Source organism: Equus caballus, chromosome 10 (genome assembly GCF_041296265.1).
Source record: "Equus caballus isolate H_3958 breed thoroughbred chromosome 10, TB-T2T, whole genome shotgun sequence".
Taxonomy (NCBI): domain Eukaryota; kingdom Metazoa; phylum Chordata; class Mammalia; order Perissodactyla; family Equidae; genus Equus; species Equus caballus.
Window position 1 is genome coordinate 44,388,410 of NC_091693.1, and position 18,208 is coordinate 44,406,617.

Here is an 18,208-nt window from a genome sequence, read left to right on the forward strand (position 1 = left end):
CACATATAGGGTCAATTAATTTACGACAAAAGAGGCAAGAATATACAATGGGGAAAGAACAGTTAATAAACTGAGTGAATAGGTAATAAATTATGTTGGGAAAACTGGACAGCCACATGCAAAAGAAGGAAACTGGACCACTATCTTATACCATACACAAAAATTAACTCAAAATGGATTAAAGAATCGAATTAAAGACCTGAAACCATAAAACTCTTAAAAGAAAACACAGGTGGAAAGCTCTATGACATCAGTCTTGGTGATAATCTTTTGTGGATTTGACACCAAAAGCAAAGGCGACAAAAGTAAAAATTAAAAAGTGGGACTGTATCAAACTAAAAAACTTCTGCACAGCAAAGGAAACCATCAACAAAATGAAAAGGCAACCTACTGAATGGGAGAAAATATTTGCAAATCATATATCTGATAAAGCGTTAATATCCAAAATATATAAAGAACTCATACACATCAAGCAAAAGAGCAAACAATCTGATTAAAAAATGCACAGAGGTGGGGCCAGCCTAATGGTGTAGTGGTTACGTTCATGTGCTCTGCTTCAGAGGCCTGGGGTTCACAGGTTTGGATCCCAGGCACAGACCTACACACCACACTGCTCATCAAGCCATGCTATGGCGGCATCCCACATACAAAATAGAGGAAGATTGGCACAGATGTTAGCTCAGGGTTAATCTTCCTCAAGCAAAGAAAAAAAAAAGAAGACTGGCAGTAGATGTTAGCTCAGGGCCAATCTTCCTCACAAAACAAAGAGCAAAGGACGTGAATAGACATTTTTCCAAAGAAGAAATACAAATGGTCAACAGGTACATGAAAAGATGCTCAACATCACTAATCATCAGGGAAATGAAAATCAAAACCACAATGAGATATCACCTCACACCTGTTAGAATGGTTATTATCAAAAAGACAAGAAATAACAAGTGTTGGTGAGGGTGTGGAGAAAACAGAACCCTTGTGCACTGTTAGTGGGAATATAAATTGGTGCCACCACTATGGAAAACATTAATGGAGGTTCCTCAAAACATTAAAAATAGAACTGCCATAAGATCCAACAATTCCACTTTTGGGTATTTATCCAAAGAAAATGAAAACACTAATTCAAAAAGATATATGCGCCCCTGTTCACTGCAGCATTGTTTACATTTGCTAAGACATGGAACAACCTAAGTGTCCACTGATGAATAAATGGATAAATAAAATATGAGATATATATATATATACACACACACACAATGGAATCTTATACAGGTATATGGAATATACTTAGCCATAAAGAATGAAATCTTGACTCTGTAACACATGGATGGACCTTGGGGACATTATGCTTCATGAAATAAGTCAGACAGAGAAAGACAAATACCATATGATCTCACTTATATGTGGAATCTAAAAAAAAGAAAAAAACCAAACCTGTACAGAGAACAGATTGGTAGTTGCCAGAGGCAGGGGGTTAGGGGTGGGCAAAATGGGTGAAGGGTCAAAAGGTACGATTCCCAGTTATGAAATTAGTCATGGGGATGTAATGTACAGCGTGGTGACTATGATAATACTGTATTGTATACAGGAACGTTGTTAAGAGAGTAAATCTTAAAATTTCTCATCACAAGGAAAAAAAGTTTTTGTAACCACGCATGGTAGCGGATGTCAATTAGACTTGTGGTGATCGTTTTGCAATGTATGCATAGATCGAATCATGACATTGTACACCTAAAACTGATATAACACATACCTCAATTTAAAAAACTGCCTTTCGTGGATGCTGCTATTCCCTTCACCAAGGCACTTCTCAAGGCCTTAGGAGAGGGTCACTGACATGTCCTCTTGGGAGACTTAGGGGAGCATTCGGATGAAGAGGTCAGGTTGCACATAGCAAATCCACTGCAATATCCTCATCTTTGTAAATCTTTGAATTCCTTTATACAAATTCAAGGAATGCTTGCGTTCTCAATTTCCTTTAATGTGGCCCATTATTAAGTCTACATTTCAGTCAACTCACAGAACCAACAAGTGGAACCACTTTCAGCGGCTCATGGCAGCACACTGAACCAGGCTCTGTGGGGAGTGCACCCCTATCAGTCAATTCTACCCAATCCGAAATTACCACCTCCCCCCTCAGTACTACACCTTCAGAATCCCATACGTTCTTCCTCAGGATTTGCCAATATAAATGAGCCAAGTCTAGACGTCTTTTGGTGAGAGTCTTCTCCTGGGTTTGCCTTTTCAATTGTGTCCACCACAGCCCCTCTCCATGCTGGAATCTGACCGTATGTGTATGGAGATAACGAGAAGCGATGTGGGCGGAGCAGGAGGTGAACTGAGCGAGGTCATTAGAGGACCCTGGAGCCAGGCAGTAACAACCTCGTCAGACAGGAAGAGCTGCTGCTTTGCTTAGCAAGGGCGGACCTGTCAACTGTTCTGGTTGCCTGTGGTTGAGGGGTTTCCTGGGACACAGGACTCAGTACTCAAACCTGAGCTACTGTTCACTCCAGTTTTAGGTATCACAAGTCCTCCAAATCCCCCTTGCCACAGATCCCACCTCAAATCAAGGTCCTACAGCTTCCTGGTCAACACTCTTAACTTTTACCTAAGAGGCCTGGGGAGGCTGTGGAGGCAGCTCCTGGCATGGCTGGGCAGCCAGCAGCATCAAGTATGGCCTTGGTTTTCAGTTATTTCAGCCTTACAGCAGTAAGAGAGAAGAGATCCTTTTAGCAAAAAACACAGGCATTTTTCTAGTTTTTATGCCGTGCTGTGAGCTGAAAGCTTAAGCCTTTGAGCCTAAATGATCTCTCTCTTTACGAATCCATCTCTGGAGAAGCAACCATCCTATCCCCAAGTCCTGGATTTCTTCACCCTTTACATGCTTTTGTGGCAGCAGCCATTTATCAGCCAGGACCTTAGATTACACATTCCATCGATTTTTTTTCCCTCATGTTTGTGTTTTTGAGGTCCCAAAGATATTTTGCTACATTAATTTTTATTAATTATATTTTTGCCATTCATATTTATGTCTTTAATCCATCTGAAGTTACCTTCCTATAGAGTATGAGGTAGGATTGCAGTTTCGTTTTCTCCATGTGGTAGGTCAGTGTTCCCAATCCTCTTACTAACCCTCTATTCTTTATCTGTTGATTTTTGTCCTACCTCCGTAACTCACCTACTCAGGGGGTCTGTCTGTGGGCTTCCTGTTCTATTCCATTGTTCTATATGTTCTCATGATATGGATATGCAAATATCTGGATTCTGGAGGCTTAGTATGAACAAATAAGACAAAGTATCTCATTAATAATTTTTATATTGATTACATGTTGCAATGACAATATTCTGGATATGTTGGTTTAAATAAAATACATTATTAATATGAATTCCACTCATTTCTTCTTTTTATGAGGCCACTAGAAACTACATATATGGCTCACTTTTTTTTCTATTGGAGATTGCTGTTCCAGATGGTACTCTTGTGAGAAGAGAATAGACTATGAAGAAAGATAAATGGATTTAGAGCCCACTTCCTTCACTTATTAGCTCTGTGGACTTGGCAAGTCACTTAAAATATCTACTTCAGGGGCTGTCCCCACGGCGTAGTGGTTAAGTTCTGTGTACTCTGCTTCGGTGGTCTGGGTTCGTAGGTTCAGATCCCAGGCATGGACCTACACCACTCATCAGCCATGCTGTGGCAGTGACCCACATATAAAGTGGAAGAAGACTGGCACAGATGTTAGCTCAGGGCTAATCTTCCTCAAGAAAAAAATGAGGAAGATTGGAAACAGATGTTAGCTCAGGGCTAATCTTCCTCAGGGAAAAAAACATCTACTTCACAAGGGAATTGTTGGGACTACAATAAATAAGATAATGTATATAGAACATATGATACCCAGTAAGTAATCATCCAGTCTTGTTTCATTATCTTTCTCTGAGGACGAAGAAGTGGTTCATTCATCATAGTATACAGCAAATATGACTACACATGTATTAAATGCATGAAGCTCATCCTGCAATTAGATATCAGAATATTTTTTAAATTCATAATACTCTGTCATATGATAAGAAGACCCAGCATTATCATTTTAAAATGTAATGATATTTTAAGAGAAAAAAGACAATTATTTCATAATCTTATTCATTTACTTTTTCTATGCTTTAAAAAACTTTGCACAGGTAAATACGTTTAGTTAGAGCTACAAGACAACATGGAAACAGATAAGAAATAGGTGTTCTGGGTCTTTTCGAAATAACTATCTTGAGGAAAGCCTTGACTAAATGTTACCTTCAGAAATAGCCCCACCCCTTCTACTCACACCAGAAACAATTTGTGGAACCCTCAACTGTCAATAAAATCGTTTTACAGTATAGTTTATCTTGAACATCTTCTTATACTTTTGAAAAAGCATTATTGCAAAAATAGAAAATTCTCCAAATAATTCTCCAAATAAACAGCAAATGTTATCGCATCTGAGCTTAAGAATTTAAAATTGGTTCCAGTGATTCAATTATTAATTTCTAAAGAAAAATTTGAAATTAATACTAATTTCAGGGCTGTAACTACTAATGGTAGTTAGAACATTTTAATATCTGATGTAAAGATAATTTTGGAAATTGAGGAAGTGGTTACAAAACTTTTTCAAAATTCGGAGGCGAGTGAGTTTATCGTAACACAGTGAGCTCTTAATGACCTGAGCCGATCAAGGGGGCATTAGGGCAGTCCCTCGAGTGGGAACCCAGCTTGTCTGGGAACCACGCTCTTGCTGCTGTCTCTGGGGATCTTTGCCTCAAGAGGTCAACCCTGCAGGCAGCCCTTTCTCCAGGAGCTCACCTACTCTCCTCTCAGCCCTGCCCACTGCTCAGGATGTGCCGAACTGAAGGCACCAACCTCACAACAGGGCTGCGGTCCACAAAGGCCTGGCCCCAAAGAATGGAGCTGAAGGATATGACAGCCCGCCAGGGGGAAAGAAAGGCGCTTTTAGAAGGGATTTATGACTGAGGACCAAAGTGATAAGAGATGTAACAATGGTGAACGAACAGTAAAATCTATAGCTGCACAAGGCATTGGAACAGCAATGATCTTTCTTAGAAATGTTAGAACTCAGTTGCACAAAAGGAACAAATATAATCTAGGATTTGATTGAAAATACCTGAGAAGTTATTTTTCTCTAGGCAACAAAGTGTTGTTTCCATTTCTAGCAAAAGTTCATCTATGCCTAATTTCATTTCTATCTTTATTTTTAAAAAGTAGACTTTTAACAAAACAGACAACAAAAGAATTAGGGGTTTTAATGTTGATCATATCAATTTATTACTAATTTTGGTCTTCCCATTAGTTTCATAGAAAAACAACGAGTTTCTCAGTAGTTGGTACAAGTAGCTTTTAAATAGAACTTGGGCAAAATAATTAAGATAGAAACCATAAATAACCAGAAAGTAAATGAAGCAAAATTGTCTACTGAGAAGTTCACCCTGAAGTATATTAATATTTTTCCATAAATCTTTAGATTGTTAAAGTAAAATTATCCTAGTCTAGTATATTATGAATCATTATAAAAGATTCCAGTCTTTAAAAATTATGAAAGACTTCAAGATCTCCTTATGGAGTTAAGAAATGTCAGCTATTATGCTACTGGTCAAGTTTGGTCTGTATTTTCTGGGCCTCTTCAGGCCAAGAATAGCAATCAGGAAGAATCTGGTCATAATCAGCGCTATACATCTGCGAGCGGACAAATGCTTCCTTGTTTGGGGGCTCAGGATAAACTGTGGCTGTCCTTTCTTGGTATGCATCTTTCACAATCTAGAAATAAGAAAAGAATATTATTTCAATAAATTGAGATGATGGTGAGCACACAGAAGTTTTTATCTGTTTCAAAAAATTAATTCATAATTTACATCTTGTCTATTTCCAAAAAAATAAAGTTGTATTATAATAAAAGCACTCATACACAAAGAAGATATAAAATGAAAATGCAATTGTAGATCATACAGGAAGAGGAGAATTTGATATCAGCAACAAAGGAAAGAGGGACTTGTAGAGATTTATTCAGATGTCTTCATAACAGGATTTCTCAGATAAGCCAGTGGCAAAAATCTTGAAATGACTTCACTGATAGTTAACTTGAACTAAACACCTTAATATTCCTGTGAAGTTTGAACTTGGATACCTTGTAGTTTCAACGATGCCTGTTCTGACCACAGCCTCCTAAAAATCCCTGTTTATCCCAGGGTCTCCTGACCTGCTTGCCTCATCAGTGGGACCCCAGCGGCAGGCTCACGGCTCTGGCCAGTATCACACAGTCTCGTCTCCATTTCTTTGCATCCCACTCAGCATCCTAGCCCTGGTCTGGAAAACCCTCAGTGCCAGCTTTCTCTGTTCATGGCTGTCTCCTGCGATGCCACACTTTTCCTAACCTTACTTGGGCCACTGTGGCTGCACATTATGCTTTTATCCTTGTTTAAAAAAAAAAAAAAACTTTCCCTCATAGTTCCCACAAGCCAATGTTAAACTTTCCCCTGTCACCTCCATTTGAGGCTCCGCACTCTAGTAAGAAAATTCCAACTAATCAGAGAAAATGGTCTCAATTCCCTTTTCATCAGCTCAGACTATCTCCTCTATATCGTCAAACATTCTCTCTTTTCCTATTTTCTTGAAGAAAAATGAATTCTCCCTCTTGTCAAAATTAATCACTCCAGAAGTGCTCTTGAATTCACTCCAGTTTTAAAAAAGCAATCACTGAAGAGCTATTTGTATGAGAGACTTATCTGGATAATACTGCTTTTGAAGAATATTAGAATGATTGAGTTTCTATTCTCAATGTAAAATTACGCATTTATGAAAAAGTACGGTTATAAAGACTGTGCCATATTATGGAGAAATGTTTATGAAAAAAGCAGGAAACAAAAGCATGATGTACTATTATACATTATTATAATGATGTTAGAAAAGAAAGCAAACAAAAACAAAGACCGAAAGCAAACAGTCAAAATGATAATCACACTGTGAAACAAGAGTATCAGGTATTTTCCTCGCCTCTATTTTCCATACTGCTTATAATGTATTACTATTTTTTAACAGCTTTTTTTGAGGAATAATTCACTGACCACAAAATTCAACAATTTTAAGTATACAATTTAATTATTTTTGTAAATTTACAGAGTTGTGCAACTGTTAGCACATCCAGTTCCAGAATATTTCCATCACCCCAAAAAGATCCTGGGCCTGCTTGCAATGGCTCGATCACTTTTATAATACAACGTGTTGCTTCTTCCCTGACACGGGCGATGTGGAAGTTCATTCCTCATTCTGCTCCCAGGACACACGACGTGCATAATCCTCTCTCTCAATGAAATCTCCACTCTCTCCTTCTTGTCAATGCCACGCTCCCGGGAAGAGTGGAGTACATTGTGTTGCTTTCCTAACTCTCCCTGGACTTCTTAACTCTTGTACTACTGAAATTGCTTTTGTAAAAGTTTCTGATAACTTCCTAAGTACTAAATAAAAGACTTCACCTGTTTTTCTCACTGGGATTTGGTTCTATTAATCACAACTTCCACCCCATCCTGAAATTGTCTCCTTTCTCATTCCTGACATGCTGCTTACTTCTTAGTCTCTTCTTAAAATCCTGATCACGTCCCTTCCTGACTGGCTTCTTTCTTCTGTCTTCTAGACAGAATAATAAACGATGTTCTATCGTCAGTTTCCTTCCTTTCTACACTTGTTCTCCTGGTACTCCCAACCACTCCTGGAGCTTCACCTCTTGACGCACACAGACGATTTCCACATCTTTATATCTAGCCCTAAGTTTCGGTCACTTCCATTTACATCGTAGATGGTGCATTTGAATGCGCCATTGATACCTCAAATGTGCAGTCCACTTAAATCATCTTCCTCCCTGAAGTAGATTCTTTGTCCTGATTTCCTGGTTTCTGTCTATGCACTCAGCATTCTTTCATTATTTTAAGTGTAATATCTGAGTCTTCTGCGCTCCCCTGCTGTCCTGCTCTCTTACTTTCTCTAATCATATGCTAACTCCTTTTTCTTTAAATCTTCAAAATGAACTTAAGATGATAATGTGCTATTCAGTGCATTAATAATTCAAACTAATTACAAACTAGTAGATACAAATTAGGAGAAAATACAAGCATACTCTTTCATAAATAATCAAACATTATCTAAAGTCTTTTTTTGAAGTATTATTTGGTTTTTGAAGCATCTACCATCAACCAACAAGATAAATAATGACATATAAATCCTAAATGGTGTTGTTTTGATAAACTTGCTAATAGCTTTGATTTTCAACCAGGAACAATTTTGTCTCTGAGAGGACACTTGGCAATGTCTGGGGACATTTTTGGTTGTCACAACTGTGCAGAGGCTCCTGGCATCTAATGGATAAAGGTCAGGGATGCTGCTAAACATCCTACAATGCCCAGGACAGCCCTCACAACAAAGAGTTATCCGGCCAAAATGTGCACAGCACTGAGGTTGAGAAACCCTGCTTTAAATGTATAACTACTTTTATGGGCTGACCTGTATCACGCCAAAACTGTTGAAGCCTCAACTCCCAGTGCCCCAGAGTGTGACTGTGTTTGGAGACCGGGCCTTTAAAGAGGTAATTAAGTTAAAATGAGGCTGATCAGGTGGGCCCTAACCCAAGCTGGTTCGTGTTCTCATAAGAAGCATAAATTTGGACACTCACAGAGACACCAGGGAAGTGCACGCACAGAGGAAAGACCACTTGGGGAGAGAGTGAGAAAGTGGCCATCCACAAGCCAAGGAGAGACGCCCTGGAAGAAAGCAGACCTGATGACCCTTTAATCTTAGGTTTCTAGCACCCAGAACTGTGAGAAAATAAACGTCCGCAGCTTAAGCCCCCCAGTCTGTGGTATTTTGTTACGTCAGCCCTAGCAAACTAATACAACTATATTGCCAAAAAGTCCATCTCTCTCTCACCTTAGTTACAGAAAATTTCCCTGCCTTTAGGTTTTTCTCGGCTAATTCCTTCAACAGCTCATCTGCCACCCCAACAGCTTGGAGTTCTTCGCCCTCGTTGTTTTGCCTCCTGCAGCATCTTCAACTGTGATCTTTAGGATGCTGTACATCATGGAGACAGGGACGAGGCAGGTGGTTCAAGGTCTACATGTCACTCTACTATACCTGTGATATTTTGGCCACTATCACAAGTGTGATATGGAAAGCACTAACTAAAAAGAGGTGATGTGGAAGAAACCCAGCTGAAAGGAAACCCTAAGGAATTATGTAGATTATGAGAGAGAAAAAGCATGACAGGGAAATGAATGATTCAACCCAATTGTTCCATTCCTAAGGAGCTAACAGATTTCCAAAGCTCTGCTGAGGCACCAGGCCTCATTTCTCTAACTTCCGACATAATAAGTTGATACAGATATTTCAAGGAAGTGGATTATTAATACCTAAAAATGCATACTTAGCAGCAGAAGGAAGGAAAAATAATGAGGTTTGAAAAAGAGTGGTTTTACCTTTTCTGCGATTTTCAGAGAAACATCTCTGATGGTGTTCAAAGGAGGATAAAGCCGGCCCTCTTCCAAGTGCTTATCTGACACCTGCTGAGCTATAACCTTAAAAAGAGAAAGACAAAAATGTTTATGCTTCACACAGTACAATGGGTGGTTATGAGGATCCCTCAGGGAGCAGTCACCTACAGAAGCCGATCACATTAATGTGACCATCCACTTTCATGTCTCCTCTTATCAATGGAGAAACCGAGCCCAGAGAGGTTTGGTGAACGCTGGGGTCACACAATTAGTGAAAAAGATGGGGACAGAATCCAGGTTTCCTCTTAATCCAGTTCCTTTTCTACTGTACCATGAAATGCTGGCAGCTCTCTCATTTGATACACTGGAGGAACAGGGAAAGAGGAGTAGGGAAGGAAGAGGGGGATGGCAGAAGTGATGGAGAAGGATCCCGAATGGAGAGGAGGGAAGGCGTGCCAGGCTGGTGATGCCGTTCCACCCAGCTCACAGGCTCCTGCGCAGGAGGCAGGGCAGGAGGCTGAGAAAGCCATTTCAGAGTCACATTGCAAGTAGGGTTTTCATTTCCTTTTTCTAGTGGTATTGATAAACAAGTGACGTACATCACTGTGTAAGTTTAAGGTGTACAGCATGTTGGTTTGATTTACAGATATTGTAAAACGATTACCACAGTAGGTTAAACTAACATCATCTTCTCACACAGATACAAGAAAAAGAGAAGAATGAAAAAAGGAAAAAAATTTCTCCTTGTGATGAGAACTCTTGGGATTTTGTCTCTTAACAACTTTCCTCCCTATCATACAGCAGCGTTAACTATGGTCACCATGCCGTACATTACATACCTAGTACTCATTTACCTTGTAACTGGAAATTTGTACCTTTTGAGGATTTTAATTTTACACAGATTCTGGGCTGAGTCACCTAACTAGCCTCACCATTTGCTGTCCTCAACCATTCTCTATTTCTAATTCGAACGGTACTTAAGTTCAAGCATACCTCAAAATTTGCTAAGAGGGTAGATCTTATATTAAGTATCTTACCAAACACACACACACACAAATACACAAAATCATAAAATAAGGTAGCCAAAAATTTGGGGAGGTGATAGATTTGTTTATGGCACAGATTGTGGTGATAGTTTCACAGATGTATAATTATCTCAAAAGTCATCAAATTGTACAATTAAATATGTACAGCTTTCTGTATGTCAATGAAACCTCAATAAAGTGGCTTTAAAAAATGAGACAAACTGACATGAGAGAGCCAGATTTTGGACTTTGCCACAGAGGGTTTTATGGCCTGAAATAGTGGAAAGTTAATAAGAGAGATGCTTGCTCTTTTCCCTACGCTTCCTTCCCATTTCTAACGCATTTCAGGAGGTAGCCTTGATGAGAAGGGGCAGAAGGTTCTCCAGAGCCTTTCCCCCAACCATCAAGGTGCTGGTGTCGGAGTAGGAAGAGTCACAGAGCAGACGGCTCTCCCCGACCTGTACTGAGGACTCTTATCCTGCAGGAAGAAGAGATGATATTTGAATTGGATGCAAATTTTGAACTGGAGAGATATTTCATTATTCTCCACTGACATATCCCCAGCACCTAGAATAATGCCTAGCACATGGCAGATACTTAATTAGTACTTGTTAAAAGAATGCGTGAATTCAAAATGAACTGAAAGTTACTGAGATGCTATTAAGAGAAAGAAAAGGGAGATTTGATGGAGAATTATTTAAAACAGTGATTGAGACAAAATAAAACCATTTTATGTTAATTTTCCATTGAATTTAGGCCACTTAAAAAATCTTGTTACTCCTTGTTGTTCTGCAAAGGATTTGTGGCAGATTTAAATCAGCTGGCGTTTCTTAGATGTTAAAGCAAAAACTCTTATGGATAGCTGGTATTGTTATTTAACTGGATGAGAAGAAAGGAGCAGCACAGTCTCAAAAAGATGCAACAGTATGGTGGCTGAGAGCTCAGGCTCTGACGTGAGGTGGTACACATTCAAATTCCGATGGCACCCATTACTATTTGTTTGAATTTTGGCAAATTAATTAACCTTTCTAAGCCTAGTTTTCTCTTTGGTGATGCAAGACTACTAACAGTTCCTAATTCATAGGATTAAATGAAATGAGTGCCAGTAAAGAATTAACCACACTGTCTGAGAAAATAAGTGTTCGATAAATCTTAGCTATTTCATTTTGAAAAGAACAGGTAGGCAGCCAGCATGGAGAGTGGGAGTAAAATAGCTTTTTGGGTCACATCCAGCTCTACAATGTATTAGCTTATTAGCTATTTGATTTGGAGGCACATTACATAACCAATCAATTTCAAGTTTTTAAAATTTTGTGTATGAGATAATACGTATATTGCTCCAATCATATTGGCACGTTGCTGGTATCCAACATCATTGTTTTTTCTCTAGTCATTTTAAAGAGACTGAAGATAGTCAGAAGATGGCTGAGTAAAGAGGAATCAGTCTGAATCTTTGCTCTCCACGTATGCCTGTCATGCAGAGAGGGAGCCAAGAAAGGGTGGAACAAAGCCAAGTAGCAAACAGGTGACCACAGGGAGCCTACTGTTAGACTGATCCTGAGGGAAAAAGGAGAGATTATACAGGAGTCTTACTCTCACTCTCACGGACTGGCTCATTCGCTCAGAAGCTATTTGCTCCTTCTGATATACCATCGGTATATCTCTCTCTAACTACATCATGGCTGCTTCCAAATACGCTCTCTTTGCTTCATTTTGACAATGTTACGGCAGCTGGATTTTCAGTTATCTAGTGACTTAAATGAGTCAAACCTTCCTCCAGATGCTGCTGTCAGTGCTGATCACCTCCAGGTCCTCTGGGCGGATATCAGAAAGGGATGGGGCGAGGCAGAGGAGATGACACAAAGCAGGTGATTCTCGAGGAGAGGTGTGATGGGAGGCCAGGGTTTGCCTCCCAGATGTGGACAGGTGGAGTCTGCTCCCAGGCTGCTGTACAGACCACACGGGGTCAGGAGGGCTGACCCATCAGAGGTCCAGAAGACTGCCCAGAGTACCAGGAAAGCCAAATATCTCTTTGTGACATAAAAATGTCCATGAATAGTCTTCTTGTGGATTGGGACCAATCCACAAGATTTCTAGTTCCACAAGAGATCCAACTAGTATTTTGACAATAATCCTAAAAGTTATTAAATTTGGGGTTGCCAAACAAAACAATCTACCTAGATCTCTCACATGTTACTTTTATTAACCGTAAAATATAATCTAGACAAGATTTCTTCCGTTTGGGGCCTTCTAGCAGTGAGTGTCTATGGTATTGTATTTATTCTCCTTGCTAAGGTATATGACTAGCTCTATTTAATTCAATTCAATAAGTATTATTAAGTTTCTGTTATGTGCTTTAGTACTGTGCTAGGTGCTACTGGTGTTTTTGAAAGAAGTACATGGAAGATGCTCTGTCTTTAAAGAAGATAATTTACAATTTAATTATAAGGTAACACTTAATTGTTTGAAACATAAAGCTCTCAAGAGCAAAATACAACTAGTAATAAAATTAAATGTCAAAGTGTTTGATAAAGACAGCCATGGCGTAGGAGAAAGATCGAGATGAGTCAGAGTAGAAAAGGATTCAAGGACAAGGTGGGACTTGAGCTGTGACCTGAAGGATAGGCTTAGATAAGCAGAGAATAATTCCCAGAGTTTTCCAGGCAGGATAATAGAGCAGTTACGTGCATATGCATGTGTGTTACAAGGCTTCGGGATGACGGAAAATGAAAAGCTCAGGCTTCGAAGCTTTGGTGCGTGCTTGGAAAGAGGATTACTAGTAGAAACGGGAATGCTGAAGGTGAGGGAAGCTGAGAAGTATGGTTTTACATATCTTGTGTTTAAGGAAACATCAGGGCATTTCTGTGGAAATATGCATCAAATAACTGGAGATATAGTAAAAGATGAGAATAGAGATACACAGATTTGGCCACTGCTAGAATGAAGATAATGGAAACAAGAGAATGGATGAGATCTCTGAAAGCATTAAAAAATGGAAGAAAAAGCAAGGACCAAAAAATGAACGCTAGAAAAAAGCTCTTAGTTAAAAGGGGGGACATGAAAAGGAGACAAAGAAAGCAATGAGATGGTATGAAAAACAGGAACGTTGTATTGAAGCAGAAGAGAAAAGGAGTGGAAAGGCAAAAGATCTAGCCAGAGAGATCACTAGCTAGATAAGAAAAATCACATTTTATTTTTTTTCTTCAAAGCTTTTTGGTCATGAGTATTACTTTTCCTGGTAGTAAGTGGAAAGTTTTTCTCATGAAATCTGTCACTAGATGGTGCTGGAGTTATTTAGGAAAGAAAACACCGGCTACCACAAGTAAAAGATCAGTCTTTTTCTTCTTATGTCTCTGCTATAAAAGACAATGGTTACACTTTCCTTAATGTAAGAACTTTGAAAAGCTCTCAGTAATTAGACATCTACTTATGTTTAACAAAGTTTTTTCAAGTTAAAGAAACTCAGACATCAGCTGTCATGCTTTTAACACAGCGAGGGGAAAGAAAAGAGGAGAACATAGTTTCCAGGCATCTGTTCCCACAGAATGACACCAAGTGTTAACACTGGGTTACACTCCTTTAGATCACACCAACAGCGTAAGAATCTTTGTCTATGTTCTTAGAGTTCCTCTTCACAATGGGAAGAATAACATGTTTGCATGATGAAATATTGGAATATTAATTTTCACATGGTTCAGTTCAGTTATAATGTTGTACAGTAGTTTAACTTTAAGAGAAGAAATTCACTCCAATTTCTCATTCATGAATTGCATCCTCTTCAAACATGCTACTAACCAGACGAACATTCTGATTACCAAAAGCTTATGACTTCATAAATATATGTCCACTCACTGTATCACCCCCCTGAGGCTTAGCAGGCAAGGGGAACTGACCGGAACCTGAAGTTCATGGCACCTCTTGTGCCATGAGTAATAAAGTCCTCTGTCTCTGACCTAAAAGTCTTATGTCTTCTGCCAGCATCTATGAAACTGCGGCAGGCTAACTGGTTAGCTTGCAAGTAGGGTAAAACTTCAGATCCTTCACAGTTCTTAACAGCACCAGCATCCCTAGTGGGTCTGCTCTGTCCTGTTCTGAGACTCTTTCCTGCGGGCTCACACTAGAGCTCACTTCTGTCCTTTTAATGACTTTATAAACACTAATTCCCTGTCTTAATTTCTTTTCTGTTTAAAATACCGGAGCAGTTTCTGTTTTCTGCACTGAACCCTGAATGATAAATACTGCTTCGCTATACCAAATCCAACTTTCATTCTAAATCTTCAAAATGCCATTATTTAGGAAGGTTCTCAATGGACAAATATTTATCACTTAATCCATGATTTGGAAACAAAATTTTTAATTGTCTCATTCCCATCACAGAATTTGATTGGAAGTGTGAAGATTGAAAAAAAAGAGTTCCTTTTAAGAAATCAGAATGCAACTTTTCTGCTGGATGCTGAAGAACCGTCTCCAACTAGTGACGCAATACAAGCCTGCTACCCACCCCTCGTTATCCACTGAGAAGGAGTTTCTCTTCTTTGGACTTTATACCTTCTAGGGAGTGAACTGAGAGGCTAGATAAATACAACATTAGACAACCTACACTAAGCTCATTTGGTATTTTAGAGCTTTGGTGAACTTAAGAGTATTTTACAATACCTCAGCAGTAGTGAGAAAAATCTTATCCGTGATATGCCTCAATCCACATGCTACAACACCAAGAGCAACTCCAGGAAACACGTAGGAATTGTTGCCTTGGCCAGGATATAGGGTCTGTCCACTTGGAAGAGTGACTGGATCGAAAGGACTGCCACTGGCAAAAATTGCACGCCCCTACAACACAGACACACAACTTTAAAAAGAAGCAAGAAATCTTAAAACAAATGCATCATAATAGAACCACCCCATAGTTAAAGTAAAGAGTATTTAGAAAGAAGCTAATTTTTCATTAACTCTCAAATAAGTCTGAGCAAGCTTTTATGCTGTCGGCAATGAGCTCCGGAGTGGGTGATTATTACTGCTCTCTGTCTTACTCTCTACTCCTACGAGAAGTGTGCAAAGCCCATGATACCTGAAGACCACCACTCTGTTCTCTGCAGTGGTCCAACCCATAGGCCTATCAACCATTTCTACATAGGCTTCCAATTATAGACTTCTGAAAATAAAAATGATAGGTTATTATTAGAGTATAGGAAAGAATGACATTTTAGGTTAGAGTTTGGGGATCAACACATTTCAATGTAACTGTTGGGACAAATTTTATATATTTCTATATTGTAAAGAATTAAATGGAAAATATATGGGAAACAAACTCATTAGCACCAGTAGGATTAACAGGAAGATTAAATTATCAATAATTGTCAAAAATCATGTTTATTTTTTTCCTAATCTTCATATTTTGTCATAATGTTTTTGAGGAACCTCACGTATTACATGCTTTAAGATGGCATTAACTTAGGGCCTGTTCGCTGCTGTGTTCCATCCTGCTGATCAAAAGGGGCACGTCTGTGTGATCTGAGGGTGAGAGTGCAGAGGCACGAGAGCGTTCAGCCTCTAAAACAGGAATAGGAAACTCTCAACAAATAAAGCATCACAACCGAAAAAATGCATCTGAAAAGCCGAACGCACCAAACCCCCAAGCACAGTTGAAATGATGATATACTGGGTTATAACTTTCATCTCTCGTACATCTAGAGTCTAAATCCATTATGATATTAATAATATTAACTTATTCACTTTTGTAAGATGCCACAACGTGTATTTTATATAAAGGTAAAGTTGTATAATATGATTCAACCTCATTCAGGATATAAAAAGATGAGAAAGAAAATAAAAATTCTCATCTAGGTGTCTTAAGATACTGTTAGATTTGGCACAAAACTTTTTGTTTTCAGACAAGTCTGATACCTTTAACTCTATTTAGCAGATAAAATGTGTTACTGCAAGCAACTTTCTAAAGTAAATAAATTACTATTTGATACATATTTATATATGTTATTTGATATATATATATATATCTTTGAAAATTATATTTGAGAAGAGACCTGCAACATTATGTACACACGTTACCTCTGTATCTCCTTCCCCTCCTCCACACCCACTCCTCCCGCCTACCATTTTATGACCAAAAACCGTCACATTTTATGGAGGAAAGGCAGTAAACAGATGAGAGTTAGCTAAACACTCTCAGGCATATGGATTGTTAACATGGAGAAGGAAATTTCTCCAAACCATTTTAGTACAATTATAGTTGTGCATGGTTCAATAATCTTTTTGCAGTTTGTATTTTTAACCTTTCTCAAGGACTTTTCCCTGTGCCTGTAGCAGCAGAGATTCCCGCTCAGCGAGCCTGTGATTTTGTTTTCTTGTTCTGTAATCCTGTGGCTGAATTAGCGTTTAAATTTTCAGCCTCAAAATTACTTTCAATTTTATGTATAAGAGCAGGGAACATTAGGCAAGATGACAAAAGAGTTCAGTCCATTTATATCAGACACTTTCAAACTTAAAAACACAACTCTATAAATTTGGCTACAGGTGAGTCTATAAACTCTTGAGGCCTATTGACATATCCCAAACAAAATAACTACTTAAACATTTATTTATCGTGTGCCTCCTATGTTCAACACACCATGCTAAAGTGTTGCTATTGCTCAGAGTGTTTTTCTTCCTTTAAAGATTTAAGGACTCCTGAAGAATGTGGGGCAAATTCCCCAACCTAGAAATGGGACAAAAATTTAAATTATTGAGAACATTGATGGCATTCCAGATAAGAGAGATAAACAATGGAGTAGCTCCTTGCCAAAATTTTCTTAATTCATTAATTCAGTAATAAGCATTTAAGGACATAATATTAAAGACGTGGAACCATCAAGTTCTGATTTGTGCAGAATGACATAACTTTGTGTCCTGTTTACCTTTTCTAGTTCATTTCAGATTTATTTCCAAGATAAAAGTGTTAGATGCATATGACTCAATCTCTGTTTTGTTGTAATGACATTTTCAAGCCTTTGAAAAAAGGCCCTTGTCAACATATCAGTCAAATCTATACTAATAGAAACATAGTATAAAATGTCACTTTTTTTTTTTGAGGAAGATTAGCCTTGAGCTAACTACTGCCAATCTTCCTCTTTTTGCTGAGGAAGACTGGTCCTGAGCTAACATCCATGCCCATCTTCCTCCATTTTATACGTGGGACGCCTACCACAGCATGGCTTTTGCCAAGCAGTGCCATGTCCACACCCAGGATCCGAACCAGCGAACCCTGGGCCGCTGAGAAGCGGAAGGTGTGCACTTAACCACTGCGCCACCGGGCCGGCCCCTCACTTTTTTGAAAAGAGTAAAGTATTGAAGCTTTGAGGACTCCCACCCCAACCTGGCTGGATGTCAAAATAGCAGCCCAAATGCTCCACCCATGGCATCAAAATCCAAACCCAGGATTTAGCAAAGCAAAAATAAGATTGCGGTTTTACACTGTATGCTTCAATGCTTAGGAATAGCTAGTTAAAGGCTATTTTAATAAGCATCTAGAATCAAGCTTTTTCCTTTTCCTTTCTAACTTTTATGCTTATCTCTTACATACTTCCAAAACACTAGAGGGAAATTATCAATAAAATATTACAAAGTTAATTGTTTCATTGAAGAAAAAGATTTATACAACAACATTCTAGAAAAGG

At 38.8% G+C, this 18,208-nt stretch overlaps 2 protein-coding genes across 6 annotated transcripts in view; both read right to left on the reverse strand.

Annotated features, from left to right (window-relative positions):
* PGM3 (phosphoglucomutase 3) overlaps positions 1-4,197 on the reverse strand; it is a 36,395-nt gene extending 32,198 nt beyond the window's left edge. Inside the window, exon 1 of the mRNA XM_070225221.1 lies at positions 3,890-4,197. The gene's annotated coding sequence lies outside the window, so the exon portion shown is untranslated. The remainder of the gene's footprint in view (positions 1-3,889) is intronic.
* A 1,079-nt stretch (positions 4,198-5,276) lies between these two features.
* Positions 5,277-18,208, reverse strand: part of ME1 (malic enzyme 1) — a 252,844-nt gene continuing 239,912 nt past the window's right edge. For all 5 annotated transcript variants that reach the window (XM_070225215.1, XM_070225218.1, XM_070225214.1 and 2 more), the window contains 3 exons: positions 15,195-15,368; positions 9,499-9,597; positions 5,277-5,797 (listed from right to left, as the gene is read on the reverse strand). In XM_070225215.1, coding sequence (XP_070081316.1) covers positions 5,627-5,797; positions 9,499-9,597; positions 15,195-15,368 — 444 coding nt within the window. In that variant the 3' untranslated portion in view covers positions 5,277-5,626. The remainder of the gene's footprint in view (positions 5,798-9,498; positions 9,598-15,194; positions 15,369-18,208) is intronic.